The following is a 23,963-nucleotide window of genomic DNA, read 5'->3' as shown; positions in this document are numbered from 1 at the left end:
CAATGGATTATCCTTCCTCTCTGGCCTACCTGCTTACCCAGGATATCATCAACTAAGAAAGTGTTACAGGTTCATTAGTTCATTCAATAGTTAACACAGTTGAAGTTTGAATTCTATTAGAAACTATCAAGATTGTAATCTGAAAGAGATATGAAACATTATTATTCAATAACATACTCCATTGTAGTGGAAACAAGTACTTACTGAGAATGTCAAATTGCGGCAGCCAACTGCGGATCATTACATTGGGGGGCTTTCCTGGCAAATCCTCTGCTTCCCATTTCCATATAACATGTTGTGGCAGTTCTGCAAAAGCATCCAAAATAGCTTTTCTTTTGCTTTCAGGGAATGTCTCAGAACGAACAGTTGATCCATATGTAAAATAGATGACACCATGCTTTGCTTCAATAATGAATTGTTCTATGTCCTGGAACAACAATTGGATGCAAATATTCAGAGACAGTTCATAGAAGCAGAAACAATTTTGTTTGCAATTCTTGGCAAAAGTATTTCACAGAAGAAAATACTTTTCTTGCAATGTAGACATAGATGAAGTAATGCCAAAAAGATTACTTACGATTTCAACAACAAGCAAAATTAAAAATTACATTTTCATTGGTTAAAATGGAGAATAGATCCATACTAAATGCTAGCTAGTTTATTATCAAGATGTGTTATATTGAAGTATATGTTGTTGTTGTGGTCATTAATTTAAAGACTGGTTAGATGCAGCTTCCACACAACTCTATCCTGTGCAGGCCTCCATCTCCAAATAACTACTGCAACCTACATCCATTTGAACCATAAATTTCTTATTTCCCCAGTTTGACTCATTTCAAATGCTTATATTCCTTTCTTGTCTGACTTTTTTTATCATCCATGTTTCACTTCTGTACATGGCTACACTCCAGACAATCACCTTCAGAAAATACTTCTTAACACTTAAAATTTCCCATGCTTCCAAAAATGCCAACCTTTATTTTATAACCTCTCTACTCATCAGGTGTTTTGCAGCCAAAATAGAAAACTTTATGTGCTACATTTAGTATCATTTGCTGATCAAATTCCCTCATCATCTTCTGATTTAATTCAACTACATTTCATTCCACATTTTTTACTTATGCTGATGATCACCTTACAATTTATTTTCCTAGACATTCATTCTATCCAACTGCTCTTCCAGTTTCCTTGCTGTTTCTGACAGCAAACAACAATGTTTTTATTTAGTCTCCCTGATCCTTTTGATTTCTTCTCCAAATTTTTCTTTTGTATCTTTTACTTCTTGCTCAATTTATGGATTGATCATCATAAGGGGTAGGCTACAACCCTATCTCACTCCCTTGTAAACTATTGCTACCATTTCATGGTTTCAGCTCATAAAAGCAGTGTTTCCTGTACAAGCTCTATATAACCTTTCACTACTTATAATTTATCCTTGCCATCTTCAGAATTTGAAATAGTGTTTCCAATCAACATTGTAAGAAGATTAATCTACAGGTGCTATAAATATAGGCTTTAACGTATCCTCTAAGAATAAGTCACAGGGTCAATATGCCTCTTGTATTCATACATTTCTCTGGAACTCACACTGATCTTCTGTGAGGCTGGCTTCAACCAGTTTTCCCAATCTGTAAATGTGTGTCAGCATTTTGCAGCCATTACTTATCAAACAGACAGTTCAGTAATATTCACATTTGTCAGCACCTGCTTTCCTTGGTATTTTAATTATTACATTCTTCCTGAAGTCTGGGGGTATTCATCCTGTCTCATATAGCTTGCACACCAGGTGGAACCATTTTGTCATGGTTGGCTCTCCTGAGAATTTGAAATTATATGAAATGAAATCCTTGATTTAATAGAAAAGTGACCGCTTTCAGTGTGCATTGGTGTGTGCACTATCCCAAAAGATTCCTGTCACTACTGGTGTCAGAGGGGATACCTTTCTTAGATTAGAGTCAAGAATCATGTGTCCTGTTGTCACAAGAGTTAAACAAGGGAAGATCCAAACAATGTTGAAGGAATAAAAATGCTGAAGGAAGCACAGGAATGTAAGGTTAGCTTATTTCATCAGAATATTAGAAGACTGAGTAATAAGATAGAAGAACTTTTTGTCCATCTGGAAAATGTAGAGAGCTCTGAAAAGATAGACATCCTGTGCCTATTTGACACCACATAGTCACAGGGTTAGAGAAGTTGCTCAATGTAGAACTAATATTGGGCAAATGAGGAGCTGTTACATACTTTAAGACAAGATACAAGTTGATAGAATTGAAACAAGTAGACTTTGTAGTGATCTGCCTACAAAAGCTTGTGCTTGGGAATTAAAACTGAAAAATTGTTCATTTTAATAGTAACAATATTATGAAAAGGAAAGTTGCTGCTCGCCATACAGCAGAGATGCTCAATCACAGATAGGCACAACAAAAAGATTGTCACAAATGAAGCTTTCAGTCAGTAAAAATAGGCCAAAAGTTTTATTTGTGACCATATATGTAAGCAAGCTTGCATCTTATGTACAACAAAGAGAATTAGCCCTTTTGCCAATCTAACTAGTAATGTACAATCCATACATGCATATAGCAACAGAAAGAATGAGTAGCAATGTTCTTATAAATATCATTGAATTGTTTTCTGTAAATTCTCATTTTCAAAAAGACAACATATTCAGTTCTGAACATCTAGAGGTACTACACAAGCAGTAAGTGTAACACCGAGAAGAAATAATAAACAAGGTGAAAACATTAATACATTTAGGTGCAATATTAATGGAATGTTTAATTGGGAAAAAATTTTTGAACTCTTAAAATAAGCCAGTTCTTCATCTTGGGAAACAAGTGGAAGTCACTTCGTGCAAGACTGGGGCTGTAGGATGGATGAGGGAAAATCTCACATTTGAATGAATTAAGAAATACTTTAGTGCAGTTTGCCATTTGAGGTCAGGCATTGTCTTGCAAAAACAAAATTTTAGATGTCTGCTTTCCTTGGCGTTTGTTTTCAACTGCTCTTCTAAGGCTGTACAAAGTTTAACAGTACTGGGCAGAATTTTTGGTTTCTCCACATTTGAGAAAATCAATAAGAAGCACACCTTGCCTATCCCAAAACACTGTCACCATCAACTTCCTTGCTGACAAGGTTTGCAAACATTTTCTTGGTTTTTGTGGGGACCTTGTGTGCCCCCACTCCATGAACTGTAATTTTGTCTTGCAATTGGTGTCTTTCACCCAAGTCTCATCACTGGTTATGATTCGATCCATTAATCCCGCTGTTCTTTATGTTGCTCTGTAAGCATTTTGGGCACCTATCATGCACAAAATTTGCGGTAGCCTAGTTTTTGAGTGTCAATTTTAAACAACAAAGTCCACGAAACTTGTGGAAAAGAAAGTAAAAGCTCCATTATTGTGAAGTGACGGTTTTCAAGAATTGTTTCATCAACTTTAGTGACAAGATCATCAGTCACAATGCTTGGGCGTCCACTCTTCATCATGAACATTGGTTCGGCCATTTTTAAACCAAATGTACCATGTACAGATGGAACATTCACTCATTACGTTGTTTCTGTACACTTCACAGTTCATAATTACATTTCTCTAGGTTATAGTTTTATTGCCAACAAAAACTGTATCACAGACTGCAACTCACAACTGGCAGGGTTTTCAATCACAGCACACATTTCAAATTTGAATATTGGAAACACCAGACACACAGAGATGTTCCTGCTGTCACGGATGGATGCCAACTGAGCTGCTGAGCATTCACATATCAAAATATACGTGACGGTGCACACCTAGCAGCATCAGACAGAAATGTTCCCTACTTTCTGAATAGCCCTCATACTTCTCCTATGAAGGCATTACCTACAAAGAAATCTGGGGTACCTCCACCTCACAGATGGCTACATCAGTACCTCCATCCATTTCACCAGCAATACCTCCACAATGACAGCTACCACCCATTCCATACCAAGAAGTCCCTTCCATACAGCCTAGCCACCCATACTCATCGCATCTACAGTGACAGGCGGTCCCTCACAAAATATACCAAGGTTCTCACTGAAGTCTTCACACATTGTAATTATCTTCCCAATCTTGTACAAAAACAAATCTCCCATACCTTATCTTTCCAGTCTGCCACCATGTCCCAAAGTCCCACCATCCAGTCACAGACTTCATTCCTCTTGTGTCTCAGTACCACCCAGGACTGGTGCAAACCAATTATGTTATCTGCCAGGGTTTTGACTAACTCTCATCATGTCCTGAAATGAGAAACGCCCTGCCCATTATCCTTTCCACCACTCTCACAGTGGTGTTTCACTGCCCATTGAACCTACACAACATGCTTATCCATCCCTACACAACCACTGCTCCCAGCCTCTTACCTCACAGCTCATACCTCTGTAATAGACCTCGATGCAAAACCTGTCCCATACATCCTCCCACCACCACCACCGCCTACTCCAGTCTGGTCACAAACATTACCTATCCCACCAAAGGCAGGGCTACTTGTGAAGCCACTCATGTTATCTACAAGCTGTTTGTCAGCATGGAAGGCCACCGACAAACTGTGGCCAAGAAACAAGTGGACCATCCTGTTGCTCAGCACAGTGCCAAACATAATATCCTTCACTTCAATGACAGCTCCACAGCCTGTGCCTTATGGATCCTTTCTACCAACACCAGCTTTTCTGAATTGTGCAGGTGGGAACCTTCCTTGCAATATATCCTACATTCCTGTAACCCTCCTGGCCTCAACCTTTGTCACTCATTCTCCTCACCCATCCAGCCCCTTCCCTGTTCCCATTCCAGCGCTACTATGCAGCCCTCATTCCACCATCTCACCCAGTTTTTTTACTTTTCTTTTCCACCCCCCCCCCCCCCCTCCCGCATATCACCCCTGCCCACCGTCTAACCTCCCAACTGCACATAGCTGCCCTACCCTCTCTCCACCCTGTCACCCTGTCCCTGCATGCTCCCCAGCAGCACTTCACTGTCTGCTACCCCTACCCTACTATCCCTCCCCCTCCCCACCCCAGCCTCCTCCTTACCCCCACCTAGTCACCACTCCCATCATTCTTGGTGCAGGTGCTCGCAGTGTGGCTTCAGTTGCCTGAGACTGCAGTAATGTGTGTATCAGTTACGTCTGCGCATGCATGTGCATGTCCTATTTTTGAAGAAGGCCTTACTGACCGAAAGCTTTATTTGTGACAGTCTTTTTGTTGTTCCTATTGGCAACTCAGCATCTTTGCTAAATGGTTATGAGCAATTTTCCATTTCATAATATTGTATGTGAACTGTATGTATTTGTTAGCTCTGGTAAATGAAGCATCTGAATGAATATGTTACAGAAAGATTAAAGAAAATGCAGTGTATAAAATAATTGCAAAATCAAGAGGCCTTGACAAAATATACCAGAAAAAAAATCACTCCAAAAACCCTTGTGAGAAGAAGAGTCAAGTCAGGTTGATAACTACACTATGTGATCAAAAGTATCCAAACACCCTCAAAAACATATGTTTTTCACATCAGGTGCATTGTGCTTTTGTTTTTCTTTGGTTTGGTTTTAGGGCACAAAACTGCTATGGTCATTAGTGCCCGGTTTGTGACTTAGGAAAAAGTAAAAAACGAAAATGGAAACCAGCAGCAATGGGAACGAAACTCAAAAAATTGGAGAAACTAAAAGCAGAAGGAAAGCTTTAAAAACCACTACAGAAAGGGGTTGGTTGTCCCCAAAGAGCTTCAAATGACTGACATCTCACTGGCACTAATAAACTCGAGAACGCGATCGGCTGAGCGCGTGTCATCGGCTAAAATGGACGATATTTCAGGCGACAGCTGTAGATGGGCGCGTAACGGAGTAAAATAGGAGCACTCAAGTAAAAGGTGTCTTACCGTCCACAGCTGAGAGCAGTGGGGACAGAGTGGGGGAGGATCGCCGCTTAAAAGATGTCAATGGCTAAAAAGACAGTGCCCTATCCGGAGTCTAGTTAAAATTACCTCCTCCCGACGACGCGTTCAGGAGGAAGAGGTCCAAGCACAGGGAAGAGCTTTCATGTCCCACAATTTATTGTGGGGAAGTGACGACCAATGTGGATGCCATAAAAGAACAACACGACGACATAACACTCCGTAGATCGGCGAAGGGAACCGTGTGAATAGCTGGTCAAAGAAGAGAGACTGCAGCCGTGGCCGCTATATCAGCTGCCTCATTCCCACAGATACCAACGTGTCCTGGGATCCAGAGGAACGCCACCGAGATGCCCCCCAAGTGGAGCAAGTGGAGGCAGTCCTGAATCTGATGGACCAGAGGGTGTACAGAGTAAAGAGCTTTGACACTGAGGAGAGAGCTGAGAGAATCTGAACAGATAACATACTGTATCTGCTGATGGCGACAGATGTATTGGACAGCCTGGAGAACAGCGTAAAGCTCCGCAGTATAAACCGAACACTGGTCGGGAAGCCGAAATCGATGTGAGGTGTCGCCAACAATATAGGCACTCCCAACACCAAACGATGTTTTTCAGCCGTCAGTGTAAATAAATGTGGCTTCCGTCATTTGTGCACATAGAGCAGAAAATGCCCGACGATAAACAAGTGAAGGGGTACCATCCTTGGGACACTGACAAAGGTCATGGAGCAGGCACGTCCGGGGATGGAGCCAAGGCAGCGTTGTACAAGGAGGCGTAGAAAAAAATGTCATGGGCCGGATTAGCAGGCATGGAAGACAAATGGCTAGCCTAACACCCCAGAAGGACAGCTCGCCGATTGGACAGCGGAGGTTCAGCAGTCTCAGCATAAAGGCTTTCCACAGGGCTGGTATAAAAAGCTCCAGACACTAAATGTAATCCACGGTGGTGGATAGAGTCGAGACGCCAAAGAATAGACGGCCGAGCAGAGGAGTAAACTATGCTTCCATAGTCCAATTTCGAGTGCACTAAGGCGCGATAGAGGCGGAGAAGGACCACTCGGTCCGCTCCCCAGGAGGTACCATTCAGGACACGGAGGGTGTTGAGGGATCGCAGACAGTGAGCCGAAAGATAGGAAATGTGGGAGGACCAGCACAGTTTTCTGTCAAACATAAGACCCAAGAATTTACCGACGTCCGAAAACGGAAGGTTGACAGGTCCTAGATGTAAGGAAGGTGGAAGAAACTCCATACGACGCCAAAAATTACCACAAACGGTCTTACTGGGAGAAAAGCAGAAGCCTGTTTCAATGCTCGAAGAGTGGAGGCGATCGAGACAGCTTTGAAGATGTCGTTCAAGAGGGCTGGTCCGTTGAGAGCCGTAGTAGATCGCAAAATCGTCCACGAAGAGGGAGACGACAATCCATAATTGGATTTTTGGCAATGGCAAACAGTACAACACTTAGCACGGAGCCCTGGGGTACCCCGTTTTCTTGGGAGAAAGTACGGGAGGGAGTAGTGTTCACCCGCACTTTAAATGTGTGCTCAGCCATAAATTCACGAAGAAAAAGGGGCAACTGACTGCGAAAGCCCCAAGAGAACAGTGTGTGGAGGATGCCTGTCCTCCAACCAGTATCGTATGCTCTCTCCAGATCAAAAAATATTGCTACCGTTTGGCGTTTCCCGAGAAAACGTTTTCATGATATAAGTGGAGAGAGCAACAAGATGGTCAACTGCAGAACGATGCTATCGGAAGCCGCATTGGTCAGCTGTTAGACTGCGGGACTCCAGCCACCAAGCTAAACGACAATTCACCATACGCTCCAAAACCTTACATACACTACTCGTGAGAGAAATGGGGCGATAGCTAGAGGGGAGATGTTTGTCCTTTCCAGGTTTCAGAACAGGAACGACGATAGCGTCCCGCCATCATCTGGGAAAAGTACTGTCGGTCCAAATTCGATTATAAAGGTGAAGGAGGTAACGCAGACTATGGTATGATAAATGCACCAACATTTCGATGTGGGTACCATCCGGTCCTGGTGCGGAGGAGCGAGAACAAGAGAGTGCATGTTGGAGTTCCCGCATGGATAAAACAGTATTGTAGCTTTCGCGATTTTGAGAGGAGAAAGCAAGAGGTCGCACTTCCGCTGCACGTTTCTTCAGGAGAAACACTCGCTGGCGGGTAATTTGAAGAGCTCGAAATCTCAGTAAAGTGTTGACCCAATGAGTTAGAAATTGCGACAGGGTCCACTAATGTATCATGCGTGACAGCAAGCCCAGAGACCGGGGAGAAACTAGGCGCGCCTGATAACCGTCGAATCAGACTCCAAACTTCCGAGGAGGGAGTGAAGGTATTAAATGAGCTAGTAAAGAAGTCCCAGCTTGCCTTTTTGCTATCACAGATGACGCGACGACACCGCCCACGGAACTGCTTATAGCGGATACAGTTGGCCAATGTAGGATGGTGTCTGAAAACGCGAAGAGCACGTCGCCGCTCACGTATTGCGTCACGGCATGCCTCGTTCCACCACGGAACTTGGGGGCGCCAGGGCAATTCGGAGGTGCAAGGTATTGAACGTTCCGCAGCTGTAAGAATAACGTCTGTAATATGAGTGACCTCATCATCGACTCTAGGAAAGTGACGGTCATCGAAAGTCGCTAGAGACGAAAAAAGTGTCCAATCGGCTTGGGCAAACTTCCAGCGTCTCGGGCGCATATATGGCAGTTGTGGCTGCAATCGAAGGACACATGGAAAGTGGTCACTCAAGTGTGTATCAGCAAGGGCTAACCATTCGAAGTGCCGAGCTAGTGGAACAGTACCGACCGAAAGGTCCAAATGAGAGAAATTTGTCGTGGAGGCAGACAAAAATGTAGGGTCCACAGTGTTGAGGCAAACAAGATCCGCTTGGTGGAAGATGTCTAGCAATAGTGAGCCATGCGGACAAGGATGTGGAGATCCCCAAAGCGGGTCGTGGGCATTGAAGTCCCCAACCATCAAATAGGGGGGTGGAAGCTGACCAAGAAGATGAAGGAGATCAGCTCATGTCATTGATGTGGACGATGGAATGTATACAGTACAAAGAGAGAAAGTGTATCCAGAAAGGGAAAGAAGGACAGCGACTGCTTGGAAGGAAGTGTTTAATTTTTTTTTTTTTTTTGTTTTGTTTTTTTGTTTGGGTTTAAGGGCGCTCAACTGCTGAGGTCATTAGCGCCCAGTCACTGTTGTGAGAGCACATGGAATGTGGTAAAACTCAAGGGGATGGGGGGACACCAGAAGGATCTGACAAATATGCAGATAAAATAAGTAAAAAGGTTAAATGTCTTTGGACAAGCCAGTTAAAGTTATAAAACACAGAATACGAGCAGCTGCTCGAGCGTCATCAGCTAAAACATCCGGTAAAGTAGATGGCAGGGACAGGACAACACGAAATTGACTAAAACGGGGACACGACAATAAAACATGGCGCACTGTTAACGCCTGACCACAAGGGCACTGCGGGGCTGGGTCACCGGAGAGCAGGTAGCGGTGGCTAAACCGGCAATGCCCAATCCGCAACCTGGTCAGAAGGATCTCCTCGCGCCGAGATGGTCGGTAGGATGTTGTCCAAGCAGTTGGGAGCGGTTTTACTGCCCGGAGCTTGTTTCCTTGGAGGGATGACCAAGCATCCCACCACAACGACACAAGCCTCTTACATACATCCCCACGAACGTCAGATCACGGGACACAATGGGAGGCTGGCCGAGGCAGGAGGACTACAGCCTTGGCTGCAGCTTCCGCAGCCTCATTCCCAGGCACTCCTACATGTCCGGGAACCCACAGAAAGCTGACAGAACCACCATTATCAGCGAAAGAATGGAGGGACTGCTGTATCCATTGAATCAAGGGATGGACAGGATAGGGAGCTCCAAGGCTCTGAAGAGCACTGAGTGAGTCAGAGCAGAGTACATACGATGAATGGCGGTGGCGGCGGGCATACTGAACGGCCTGATGGAGAGCAAAAAGCTCGGCCGTAAAGCTGGAACATTGGTTGAGGAGCCGGTATTTAAAGGTGGCGGCCCCGACGACAAAGGCACAGCCGACACCATCGTCAGTTTTGGAGCCATCGGTGTAAATAAAGGTGGGACCGGCAAGTCGAGCACGAAGTTCGACAAACCGTGAGCAATACACTGCAGCCGGAGTACCCTCCTTCGGGAGTGAGCTGAGGTCGAGATAAATACGAACCGGAGCCTGGAGCCAAGGTGGTGTCGGGCTCTCACCCTCTCTGAAGGTGGTAGGGAGGGCAAAATCAAATTGTCGAAGCAGGCGACGGAAGCGGACTCCGGGGGGCAGCAGGGCAGACACATAACCCATACTGACGGTCGGGAGAATCGGCGAAGAAGGACTGATAAGAGGGGTGGTCGGGCATTGACAACAGCTGGCAGGCATACCGACACAGCAGTACGTCGCGCCGGTAGGTCAATGGTAACTCGGCAGCTTCAACATAAAGACTCTCGACAGGACTAGTGTAGAAGGCTCCGGTCGCAAGACGTATCCCCCGATGGTTGATGGAGTTGAGCCGGCGTAAGAGGGATGGCCGAGCGGACGAGTAGACGGAGCTCCCATAATCCAGCTTCGATCAGACTATGGACCGATACAAGCGAAGCAGGACAGTGCGATCCGCTCCCCAAGATGAACCGCTAAGAACTCTGAGGACATTAAGGGAACGTGTACAACGGGCCGCCAAATAAGAGACATGTGGAGACCAACACAGTTTCCGGTCCAACGTGAGCCCTAGAAACTTAGTTGTGTCCACGAATGGGAGAACAACGGGACCGAGATGTAAGGATGGCGGAAGGAACGCTTTATATCGCCAAAAGTTGATACAAACTGTCTTCTCTTCAGAGAACCAGAAGCAATTTGCCACGCTCCATGAGTAGAGGCTGTCTAGACAACGCTGAAGGCAGCGCTCCAGGAGGCATGTTCTCTGGGCACTGCAGTAGATCGCGAAGTCATCGACAAAGAGAGAGCCTGAGACGTTAGGTGGAATGCAATCCATAATTGGATTGATCGCTATGCCAAAAAGGGCAACGCTCAAAACGGAGCCCTGAGGCACTCCGTTCTCCTGGAGGAAGACATCTGACAATACGGAACCCACACGTACCCTAAACTTTCGTTCCGTTAAAAAGGAATCAATAAAAAGGGGCAGGCGACCGCGTAGGCCCCACCTGTGCATAGTGCGGAGGATACCTCCTCTCCAACAGGTATCATAAGCCTTCTCCAAGTCGAAGAACACGGCTACCGTTTGGCGCCTTCGCAAAAAGTTGTTCATGATGAATGTCGACAAGGTCACAAGGTGGACGACAGCGGAGCGGCGGCGACGAAAGCCGCATTGAACATTGGTAAGTAGCCGTCGAGATTCAAGAAGCCAGACTAACCGAGCATTAACCATGTGCTCCATCACCTTACAGACACAGCTTGTAAGAGAAATGGGGCGGTAACTAGAAGGAAGGTGTCTATCCTTCCCGGGTTTGGGTATAGGAACAACGACAGCGTCACGCCAACGCATGGGGACTTGACCTTCGGTCCAGACGCGATTGTAGGTACGAAGAAGGAAGCTTTTGCCCGCCGGAGAAAGGTGTGCCAGCATCTGAACGTGAATGGCATCGGGCCCCGGAGCAGAGGACCGGGACAGTGCAAGCGCACGTTCGAGTTCCCGCATAGTAAAGGGGGCATTATAAGTTTCCAGATTCAGCGAGTGGAAGGAAGGTCGCCGAGCCTCTTCTGCCTCTTTCCTGGGAAGGAAGGCTGGATGGTAATGGGCGGAGCTTGAAACCTCCGCGAAAAAGCGGCCAAAGGCGTTGGAGACAGCCACAGGATCAACAAGGACCTCATTACCTGAGGTCAGGCCAGGTACCGAGGGGTGGGCCTTAATGCCCGACAGCCGGTGCAGGCTACCCCAAACGACGGAAGAGGGAGTAAAACTGTTAAAGGAGCTGGTGAAAGAGGCCCAACAAGCTTTTTTGCTGTCTTTGATGACTCTACGGCATTGCGCTCGGAGTCGTTTGTATTCAATACAATTCGCCAACGTAGGATGGCGGCGAAAGGTGCGTAAAGCACGTCATCGAGCACGGATAGCGTCCCTACAAGCCTCGTTCCACCAGGGGACGTAAACGCGACGTGAAGAAGAAGTAGTAGTACGAGGAATGGAACGTTCGGCAGCATTGATGATAACAGCCGTGAGGTATTCGACCTGACTGTCACAACTGGGAAAATCGTGGTCCGGAAAGGTCCCCAGGGAGGAGTAAAGTCCCCAGTCAGCTTTCAGTATGTTCCAGCTCGAAGGACGTGGGGATGGGGTGTGGTGCAGGAGACGAACGACACAGGGGAAGTGGTCGCTCGAATAGGTGTCCGAAAAGACATACCACTCGAACCGACGGACGAGAGTGGTAGAACAGATCGAGAGGTCCAAGTGGGAGTAGGTATGAGTAGAGTACGAGAGGAAAGTCGGGGCGCCAGTATTGAGGCAGACAAGATTGAGATAGTTGAAGACATCCGCCAAGAGTGAGCCTCTTTGACAGGATGCAGGAGAGCCCCAAAGGGGATGATGGGCATTGAAGTCGCCAAACAATAAAAACGGCGGGGGAAGCTGAACGATCAGGTGCATCATGTCAGCCCGACTAACAGCAGATGACGGAGTGTAGATGGTACAAACTGAAAAAGTAAAAGCAGAAAGAGTAATGCGGACAGCTATTGCTTGGAGTGGGGTGGTCAATGGGATGGGATGGTAATAGACATCGTCCCGAATGAGCAACATGACCCCACCATGAGCTGGGACACCATCCACAGGGGTGAGGTGATACCGCTCCGAGGTATAGTGGGTAAAGGCAATACGGTCAGTCGGGCGCAACTTGGTTTCCTGGAGACCAAGGACGAGCGGACAGTGCAGGCGGAGGAGCAGTTGTAATTCCTCCCGATTAGATCGAATACCTCTTATGTTCCAATGAAACAACGCCATCGCTAGTCAAAAAGTTGGGGAAACGAGACGGGGGAAGAGCTGGTCACCTCGACGGCCGCGGAGGGCCAGGTTGCGAGGGAACAACGCTACAACCGACGGGAGGCGGATCCGGTTCCATCAACTCGTCGCCAGCTGCGGCCGCTGTCCCTGGTTGTGTAGGAGGGGCAGCATCGTTTGCCGACGAAAGGCCAGCTGAGCGCCTGGCAGCAGAGCGTCCTGGCGAAACTGAGGACGGCCGGGAGCAGCGACTCACGGATGGAGCGTCAGACGAAACGCGCCGGGGTGGAGAGGGGGCGAGAGACTTCTTCTTGGAGGCCTTCTTGGAAGGCCGAGGAGGCACAGGGATGGTGGGCTGGACCCGAAGAAGGTCCTCACGCACGGGGTCCGTTTTGGAACGCCGGACCTCGGAAGCTGGGGTCCGGAACGTTTCCCCGATGGACGCCTGAGAAGAGGATCGCTTCTCAGGCGGCGGGGGGGGGGGGGAGGAGGAGGAAGGATGGCCCCTGGGGCAGAGGGGGCGGGGGCCGCGGGGGAGGAGGATTTGGAAGGGAGGGATTTGGGAGGCGGAGGCAGAGCCCCCTGATGGGCGGAGGAGGCGGAGGGGGGGACAGGATAGGGGTGAGGATAGCGTGGAAGGAGTGGACACAACTGAGGCAAACGAAGTGGTCAATGGCACGGGATGGAGGCGGTCATACTTCTTCCTGGCCTCAGAATAAGAGAGCCGATCCAAAGTTTTCATTTCTTGTATCTTCTTCTCCTTCTGATATGCGGGGCAGTCTGAGGATCTAGGCGAGTGGACGGCAGGACAATTAATGCACCGAGGTGGTGGGGTGCATGTATGTTCCTCACGAAGAGGACGTCCACAATCGCCACAAAGGGGCTCAGCCTCACACCGTGACGACATGTGCCCAAAGCGCAAACACCTAAAACAGCGCATAGGAGGCGGGACGTAAGGTCGCACATCACACCGGTAGCACATCACCTTTACCTTCTCCGGGAGAACGTCCCCCTCGAAGGCGAGGATAAAGGCCCCGGTGTCGATGCGACGGTCTTTGGGGCCGCGCTGGACTCGCCGGACGAAATGCACGCCTCGGCGCTCCAGGTTGGCCCTGAGCTCATCAGATTGTAGCAGGAGGTCACGATGAAAAATAACCCCCTGTGTTCTATTTAGTGCCAGATGTGGGACAATGGATACTGGGATGTCCCCTAGGCGGTCGCACGCCTGGAGCACCGCCGACTGTGTGGCGGAGGTGGTCTTGATAAGAACGGACCCTGAACACATCTTGCTGAGAGCCTCGATTTCCCCGAAGATGTCCTCAATGTGCTGAACAAAGAACATGGGCTTGGAGGTGGCGAATGTCCCCCCCATCGGTTCGAGAACAGACCAAATAGCGGGGGAAGTACTTCGCCCCAAGCCGGCGGGCCTGTCCCTCCTCCCATGGAGTGGCCAAGGGGGAAAGGGCAGGAGAACCAGAACTAGAAACAGTACCTTTTCTTTTGAAAGACTCGGCTGCAGAGCGACCTGATACGTGTTGACGTTTCATCTGCGAAACGTCCACCCCGATAACACCCACTCCGACCAGGGGCTCTCCCCACGGGCACCACCCAGCCGCAGCAAGGGCCACCTGGCAGGATGACCATTGCCGGGAGTCCTGATGCCCCAAGGAGACGGGCATCTACTCCTTGGCCGACGTGGGGAGGGTGCAGCTCAGGTATCGGCAGTACGATCCCTGTGTTGTCAGGGGGCTACAACCTAGAGGGTACATGACGACCCCACCACAACGGGCTGGCTACCGTGCTGGATTTCTGGTGCCATGGAAAGTCCATCATGACCGCTGGTGCAGATGGAGATGCACTATGGGCGTAACTTGGACAACCCATCAGGCGTTTAGGCCCAATTTGAGGAATAGTGGGTATGGTTACAACGCCGGTGCAATGCTGAGTGCCAAGGTCTTAGTGCACTTAGGACCAGTGGTACACCACGTAAGGCGTCCTTCCCCAAAAGGCTCATACTTCTGTAGAATTTTGAAAAATGGACGTCAAACCCCAAGGGGGACCATCACATGGAAGGCCGAAATGGTTGAAACTCCTTTTAGTCGCCTCTTACGACAGGCAGTAATACCTCGGGCCTATTCTTACCCTGGACCCGCAGGGGGGGAAAGTGTTTAAGGGGATTGGGTGATAATGGAGAGTATTATGGAGAAAAATCATGAGTCCTCCATGTGCTGGAGTGCCTTCAACAGAGGAGATCAAATCGGACTGATTGAAAATGGGGGAAGACAAAGTGGTCGTGGGGACGCAGCTTTGTTTCCTGAAGACAGAAGATGACCGGCGAGTAGGATCGTAAGAGGATCGTCAATTCATCCCGACTGGCTCGAATGCTGCGGATATTCCAATGGTTGATGGACATAGGGTGGACAGAAAACGGAAGAATGTGACCAAGGTTGCCGTCAACTCAACGACTGCTCAGAGCTTGCGACCGACAGCATGGAATGGCATTCAGCCGAAGGCAGAAGATCCTGATCCATATGTTGTTCAGGAGCAGCTCCTGCCACCAGCAATCGGCCGGTTGATCGGCCGCCAGCAGTACGCCTCGGCGACACAGAAGACGGCCAAGGGCGATTTCCGACAGGTGGTGCTGTAGATGGGACACGCCTTGGCGGAGAAGGAGAGGAACTGGGTTTCTTATTACCCTTCTTGGAAACATGATGTTTAGATGAAGGAGGAACCGGTGGTTGTGAATTTGGGGCACGTAAAAAATCTTCACAAGTATGCTCTTTTTTGGAAGTCCGGGTGTCTGACTTTTGGGCTCGAGATTTAGCAGAATCCGATGAAGGGTAAGCCGTAGAGTGAGCAGGCAAGAGTGGGGAGGTTGAACGGGCGATCTTTGCGCTGGCCGATCTGACGACCGTGTCACTAAAGGTGAGATCACAAGCCTGCATGGCCGCCTCTTTTGTTGGCCGAGGAGAGGCAAGGACAGTGCTGTATTTTCCTGTCTGAGGCACAGTGGGCTTTTGACTGGCGAATAATTTTCGAGCAGCAAAGGTCGACACCTTTTCCTTCACTCTGATTTCCTCAATGAGCTTTTCGTCTTTAAAAATGGGGCATTCGCAAGAGGAAGCAGCGTGGTCACCCATACAGTTGATGCAACGAGGGGATGGAGGTGGACAAGCACCCTCATGGGCATCCTTGCCACATGTAACACATTTGGCCGGGTTGGAACGGGACTGGCTGGTATGAATGAACCGCTGGCACCAATAGCAACGCGTAGGGTTTGTGACGTAGGGGTGAACGGAAATTATCTCATAGATCGCTTTTATTTTTGATGGGAGTTGAACTCTGTCAAATGTCAAGAAGACAGTACGGGTTGGAACGATGTACGTGTCAACCCTTTTCATGACTCGATAAACAGCCGTTACGCCCTGGTCAGACAGGTAGTGTTGAATTTCCTCGTCTGACATTCCGTCAAGGGTGCAGGTATAAACAACTCCACATGAGGAATTTAAAGTGCGGTGCACTTCCACCCAGACAGGGAAGGTGTGGAGTAGTGAAGTATGCAGCAATTTTTGTGCCTGGAGGGCACTGACTGTTTCTAATAACAAGCTGCCATTTCGTAATCTGGAACAAGACTTTACAGGACCTGCAATTGCATCGACACCTTTCTGAATAATGAAAGGGTTGACCGTGGAGAAGTTGTGACCTTCGTCAGACCGAGAAACAACAAGGAACTGTGGCAACGATGGAAGAACTGTCTGTGGCTGAGACTCAGTGAACTTACGCTTGTGAGCAGACATAGTGGAAAATGAGGAAACCATTGCGGAAGAATCCCTCATGATTAGCGGCGTCTCCGATGGCGCGCTCCTCCCTTGTGGGGGCCTTCTCTGAGGACACTCCCGCCTTAGGTGATTGTTCACACCTCAGGTCACACCTCCCAACAAACGGACGGAGGGACCAATCGGCACTTTCGGAAGGTATCAGCTCGGGTAATCACCCCTCCCTGCGCCTGGCCGTTACCAGGGGGTACGTACATGTCCTACCTGTCTACCCGGGGCGGGGAATTACGTGTTACCCCGTCACCGGCTACGCATGAAAATGTGTGGGTCAGCCTTCAGACACGCACAGAGAGGAAGAAAGAGAAAGGGGAAAAACAAAGAAAGGGAAAGGAAAGAAGAGAGGTCTCAAACGCCGCAGCGGAGAAAAGGGTAAAGAGAAGAGGTACAGAAAAGAGAAGGACAAAGGAAGGATGAAGACATGCAAGCAGAGAAGGCAAAGAATGAGTTACATTTACGAGCGTCCGTCTCCGGACGTAGGCACAAACCATACTCCCAGAGGGGGAGAAAGGGAAGGAAAGAGGCGGCGGTAGGGGGGGGGAGTGGGGGGGGGGGGGGCAAGATGGGGGATGGGGAAGTATGCGGAAAGGTAAGGTATGCAGCCCGGAAAGTAAGGAGGCCTACATTAGCTCGGGGTCCCGTGCTCGCTACGCACGTATCCACAAAAGAGTTGTGGACCCCCTTGGAGTGGGGGGGGGAGGGGGTCAGGGGTGCAGTGTGCTGCCACCTACCGCCAGGTACTCCATATCAACAACCTCAGTAGTCAGACATCGTGAGAGCAGAATGGGGTGTCCTGCGGAACTCTGACTTAGAACGTGGTCAGGTGACTGGGTGTCACTTGTGTCGTACATCTGTATGTGATATTTCCACACCCCTAAACATCCCTATGTCCCCTATTTCCATTGTGATAGAGAAGTGGAAATTGTAAGGGACACATGCAGCACAAAAGCATACAGGCCAACCTTATCTGTTGACTGACAGATACTGCCCACAGTTGAAGAGGGTCATCTATCCAGACCATCACACAGGAATTCTGAACTGCATCAGGATTCACTGCAAGTACTATGACAGGTAGGCAGGAGCTGGTAAATGCCAAACAACGCCTCACTTGGTGCAAGGAGCGTTAACATTGGATGATTGAACAGTGGAAAAACGTTGTATGGAATGACGAATCACAGTACACAATGTGGTGATCTTATGGCAGGGTGTGGATATGACGAATGCGCAGTGAATGTCATCTGCCAGTGTATGTAGTGCCAACAGTTAAATTCAGAGGCGGTGGTGTTATGGTGTGGTGGTTTTTTTTTTAGATGGAAGGGGCTTGCACCTGTCATCGTTTTGCATGGCACTATTACAACACAGGCATACACTGATGTTTAAGCATCATCTTGCTTCCCACTGTTTAAGAGCAATTCGGGGATGGCGATTTCATCTTTCAACATTATCAAGCACCTGGTTCATAATGTGTGGCCTGTGGCAGAGTAGTTGCATGATAATAACATCCCTGTAATGAACTTCCCTGCACAGAGTTCTGTCCTGAATCCTATGGGACATCTTTGGGATGTTTTGGAACTTCAACTTCGTGCCAGGTCTCACCAGTCAACATCGTTACCTCTCCTCAGTGCAGCACCCCATGAAGAATTGGCTGCCATTCCCCAATAAATCTTCCAGCACCTGATTGAATGCATGCCTGTGAGAGTGGAAGCTTTCATCAATGCTAAGGGTGGGCCAATAGCATATTGAATTGCAGCATTACCGATGGAGGGAGGCACGAACTTTTAAGTCATTTTCTGCCAGGTGTTCAGATACTTTTGATGACATAGTGTATGTGCCAAGGGAGTTAAATATGCGCTGAAAGATGCTACAGTGGGGAAGTATTTTGAAGAATTTGGTCGGCAATGATTTGCGACTATCTATATGATAATGTGTCCCATAAATAAATGGGGATCTCTCTAATATACTCACTACAACTGAACTGATAAGATCTGAATTCATTGGAATGTGTCTGAATTTAGTAAATTTCTAAGTTCCTAACCTACCATCCAGAGTCACTCAGTTTGATTGTCCCCAGATACTAATTGTATTCAAGACTGGATCACACCAATAACATAAATTTAATCTCTTCTATCCTTCCACAAACTATGATGAATCTTCATATTGACCAGCTTACTGCACACTTCCATTAATTATTTTGCATTTTACTTCATTCTGTAGTGAAATTTCATCATTTTGTTACACTTCTGATCACAATAACTTAGTTTATGAAAACAAACACCTGGCTTCCTTCCTCTCCTTAAGCACATAGTTATGTTGCTCTGACCTTTAAGTTAGTTGCCCTTGGCTACACCAAATGAATCCTTCCCATTTCTTCCTAAATTTACAGTAACTGATTATGAGTACATGGTACAGGGCATTATGGTTCTATTCAAACTGTCTGAAAATTAGTTCTGGCACTGAATTCCAAACTTTTAATGCTGTTTTCAGAACCAAATCAAATTTTATAGTACATTTCAATTACATTCTCTCATAAAACTAAAATTTCATCTTATAATACAAATCAACTGTATTGTAGACTATTCCGAAGCTTCTTATGCCCCATGTCAAAACCTTGCTGTTTTGTTGTTCATTTTATAATCTCTGTATGACACCCTCAGTACTATCTGAATGAGACTTCTGAAAAGTAATTTGAACAAAACAGGAACATAAATGACCTTTAGAGACTGCCCAAGTGTTATCCATTTTGATTTTGCTTTTGCAAAATTGTGAGCAGGCATGCCATGTAATTTAATACTGTAGTTGTTGCCATTAACACTGCTCATAGAACATTCATGCTTAATGCAACTCTAGAAACACAGAATTTAACTAAGGATACATCCTACAGTATTGCACCCATAAAGTGCATACCACATTTTAAACAAGTGGTGATTAATAAACCATTAATTTTTTAACGTAAAATTTTTGTTCAAATCTTAGTACTTAATGTTACACTCAGAATATGAGGAACATTTCTTTGGTAAAATTGCTGTACTAAATGACTGAGGTAGATGTTGCAGTACTTAATAAATTGATGTAGCCAGTCAGTCATTTGTATGGCATATATTTCTATATCTAGGTACTACCCTGCAACGCACACCTGAGCATTTGCAGAGGGTTTATCGAAACACTTTCAGACTGTTCATCTACTGTTCCATGCTCTAATAAAATGTGGGAACAGCTGACACTTCAGTTTGCCACGTGAGCTCCAATTTCTCTTCTTTTATTACGATAATCATTTTTTCCCTATATTGGTGGTAGCCAGTGAAATATTTTCACATTTGGAGGAGAAAGCTGGTGATTAAAATTTCATAAAAAGATCTTCCCACAGCAAAAAGAACCTTTGTTTCAATCATTGCTACCCCAACTTGCTTATCAATCAATGAGGCACACTGCTAGTTTATGAAATACAAAGTAAGCTGACTTCTTTGAACTTTTTCAATGTCCCAATCCTACCTGGTGAGGATCCCATTCCATGCAGCAATACTTCAGAAGAGGAAGGATGAATGTAATGTAGGCATTCCCTTTAGTAGATTTGACACATCTTCTAAGACTTCTGCAAGTAAAACACAATCTTTAGTTTGATTTCCCCATAGAATTTTATTTGTGATCGTTTCAATTTAAGCTGTCAGCGAGTGTAATCCCTAGGTTTTTAAATGAACTGACAGTCATTAAATTTGTGAGATTTATGATGTAACAGAAATTTAGCAATTCCTTTTAGTATTCTTGTGTATGACCTCAAACTTTATTGTTTAATGTCAGTTGCCACTTTTCATACTGTACAGATATCTTGTGTAACTGGTTTTACAAATGGTTTTGATCTTCTGGTTAGTTTACTAGACAGTTTATGATAACATCCTCTGCAAACTGTCTAAGAGAGCTTTCCTTGGGAAACGCCATATATCATTTCTGTTTCAGTCTATTTCACACCAGTTACTATGAACTGTGCCTTTCTGATTTGAAATCATGAACCCAGTTGCACAACTGAGACAGCACTGTGGGTAAGCAGTTTGAGTAGAAGCTGCTTGTTAGCAAAGGTGCTGAAAGCCTTTTTTAAATCTATAGATATAGAATCAACTTGAGAGCTGATGTCTCATTACTTCGTGTGAATAAATCAGCAAGTTGTGTTTCAGAAGAATATTTTCTGAATCCATGCTGGCTACGAGTCAATAGATCATTTACATTGAGGTAATTAATAATATTCAAACAAAGAAAATGTTCCAAATCCTACAGCAAATTGATAATGATATGGGTCTGTAATTCAGTGGATTACTTCTGTTTCCTTTCTCATATATTGGTATGGACAGTTCAACTTTCCAGCCCTTAGGTATGGATCTTTTGTCAAGTGGTTGTATCCGACTGCTAAATACAGCGCTATTACATCAACGTACTCCAAAAGGAACCTAACTGGTATACAAGACTTCCCTTTATCAAGTGATTTGAGCTGCTTTGCTAGACTGAGGGTATCTACTCATACTGGCAGTTGTTATAGATTTGAATTCTGGAATATTTGCTGCATCATCTTTGATGAAGTAATTTTTGAAAACTTTAGTAACTCAGTTTCAGTGGTACTGCCACCAGTAACATTACCACTGCTATCAATCAGTGAAGCTATTGGCAGTGTATTGTCACTTGTGTACTTTACATACCACCAGAATCTTTGAATTTTCTGCCGAACTTGCTAGCCATTTCCTGAGCTGCTATTGGCACACATTGCTGGCTGCCCATAAGCTGTGGAGCTGTGTTGACATCACCTGCCTCAACAAGGCTGCCTGCTGCTTCCAGCACTGCAGTTAACTGATACCAGTGCCTCAGCAGTTCATGGCTGGGCACTGGTTGACTTTGCTGTATAGAATGCACTGTCAATAACAGCTGTTTAACTTCTGCTTTCATGGTCCCCAAAGACCTGGCATTACCCATTTCATGAAGTCATCCTTATTGAACACCTTGATGGCCAGGCAGTGGTCCTGCAATCCTAGGGTGACTACATAGCAGTCTGCAACCCTTATCAATACACTTAGGAATGCATCAAGCAAATTTCTTTTGCTTTTTTTTAAACAGATATAGTGGTCCTCAGTCTCACTACAATGACCTTGTGGTCACTAATGCCAGAATCCGCAAGATGCTCCATATTTATTCAGACTACTTGTTGCTAAGAGGTCAACTAAGTTATCAACTTGTTACATTATGTGTGGGTCCTGAACTAATTGCTCAAAATAATTTTCAGAGAAAGCATTTATTACAATTTTGGACAATGTTTTATGCCTACCCCTGGATTTGAACATTTATTGTTATTAACATGTCAAGGGTAGACTGAAGTTACCAGCAACAATAAATTGTATGATTGGGGTACATTTTCTAAATGAGACTCAAATTTTCCTTGAACTTTTCAACAATTACATCATCTGAATCATGTTGTCAGAAAATGGAATAAACTTTTAATTTATTCTGGTTGTCAAGTATAACCTCAACCCATATTCACAACTACTGTCTGCTTCAGTTTTATTACAAGTTTACTGCTTCTAACTGATACAAACCTGCCCACCACCAACAGGATAATGTATCCTAGTAAACACCCTTAGGTTCTTGGTAAAATGTTTGGCTGTACCTATCTCTGGTTTTAGCCAGCTTAGAGTACCTATAACAATTTGAGTTTCAGTGACATGCACCATGACCAAGTTGCCACAGATCTGGTAGATAATAGAAATTGAACTTGTGTTCTACTCAGGGAACTACTGCTCTGATACTGTGAGTACAGCAGCACTCTGCACAGACAATTTTGAGAAATATGATAATCTATGTCAGAGCAATTAGTGACTGTTTAATAATTTAAACAGTTGCTTAATAAATTGGCTTTAACATTCCTTGAATTAGGAAGCAGCACCATTGCACTAAGAGTTCATGACATCCTTTCATAAGCAATGGAGTTTTCTTTAAGTTTTTAATCATATAACAACATAACAATAATGTCTTGGAGACAGTTAGGAATATCATACTGTGATGAATAAACACAGTATTACAATCAGAAAGTAGGAAGTACAGGTAGTTAGCTACAGACTGGTTGAAGATATCTGACAACTCAATGAGCTTTGGTTGACCACACAAAAAACATCTGGCAAGGAGGTGCAACCTGGGAAGCAAAAACTAGCGACAGCCACAGATCCCACACACAGTGATCACTACTATGCCAAATGTGGTTTGCTTTATCAGTCAGCAATTTTTCTGTTCATATTTTATATGGATTTTGCCATTGCTGAAGCTTTTTACTCATTCCACTACACCACTGTATTTAAACTTATCACAACAGACAAAGTATAGTGAGTATATGACTGTAATGGTGCATCAGAACCCATACAAAGTAAACTGACCCAGATGAGTCCCAAGCTAAATTAATCAATGCTAATGATATTTTCCCAAGAAACAAAAAATACAGTATTTACCTGATTATAGGAGGTGGTTTTCTCCCAAATTCACCATTCAAAAAATTTGGGGTGGTTGTACATTTGCAGGTTAAAGTGTTATTGCCGAGGTCAGTGTTTTCACATCGCGTAATAGATTACTACAGTGGTCAACATACATTTACTGATGTAGCTTTGGCTTGTGAGGTCACATGCAGATTTATTTTGAGGAATTCTGAAGGTTTGGAGGGCAACCAGTGACACCAGCTTGGCTGAGAAATAGGACGAATGTGAGGGAGGGAGGGGGCATGGAAATATTGGTGAGCAGACAGCAAATTTCAATACTCTGCCAACCATGAGAATGTATTTGTGTACTTTGATTTTTATTAACATTTACCATGTTTAAACATCAGTTTGCCTGAATCCATTTACAGATGGAATGGAATTGACTTTAAAATTGGTTAAATACTTAACAGTAGTATAATTTCTGCAAGAGAGACTAAAAGTCTACGTAGGGGCAAATTGTGTACTTACATGTTTCGTGCAGCAGTGTTGTCAATGCTCACTATGAACAATGACAAAAACATAAGCAGTGTGTCAGCTGCTGGTTCTATGCAGTTAATGAGAGACCAGTCAGTAGATGACATGTTTGGAAACAAGAGACTAAGGAATATTGTCAAATTATCCAGCCAGTGTAGATGCAAAATTTATTATATATTCAGGAAAAACAGCTATCTTAGATCCTACCATAATCAAAATATTAAAAATTACAATGTATACAGAAGGAACAGCCCAAGATTTGTATA

The 23,963-nt window shown here is 45.6% G+C and overlaps 1 protein-coding gene across 1 annotated transcript in view; it reads right to left on the bottom strand.

The window, feature by feature from the left end:
• The window catches only part of LOC126259320 (UDP-glycosyltransferase UGT5-like), a 156,904-nt gene that overhangs the window by 30,301 nt on the left and 102,640 nt on the right, over window positions 1–23,963 (bottom strand). The window contains exon 3 of the mRNA XM_049955999.1: window positions 205–427. Coding sequence (XP_049811956.1) covers window positions 205–427 — 223 coding nt within the window. The remainder of the gene's footprint in view (window positions 1–204; window positions 428–23,963) is intronic.

This window comes from Schistocerca nitens, chromosome 5, assembly GCF_023898315.1.
Source record: "Schistocerca nitens isolate TAMUIC-IGC-003100 chromosome 5, iqSchNite1.1, whole genome shotgun sequence".
Taxonomy (NCBI): Eukaryota; Metazoa; Arthropoda; class Insecta; order Orthoptera; family Acrididae; genus Schistocerca; species Schistocerca nitens.
Note: the sequence above shows the minus strand (reverse complement) of the source record. Positions and strands in the feature narration are given on the sequence as shown.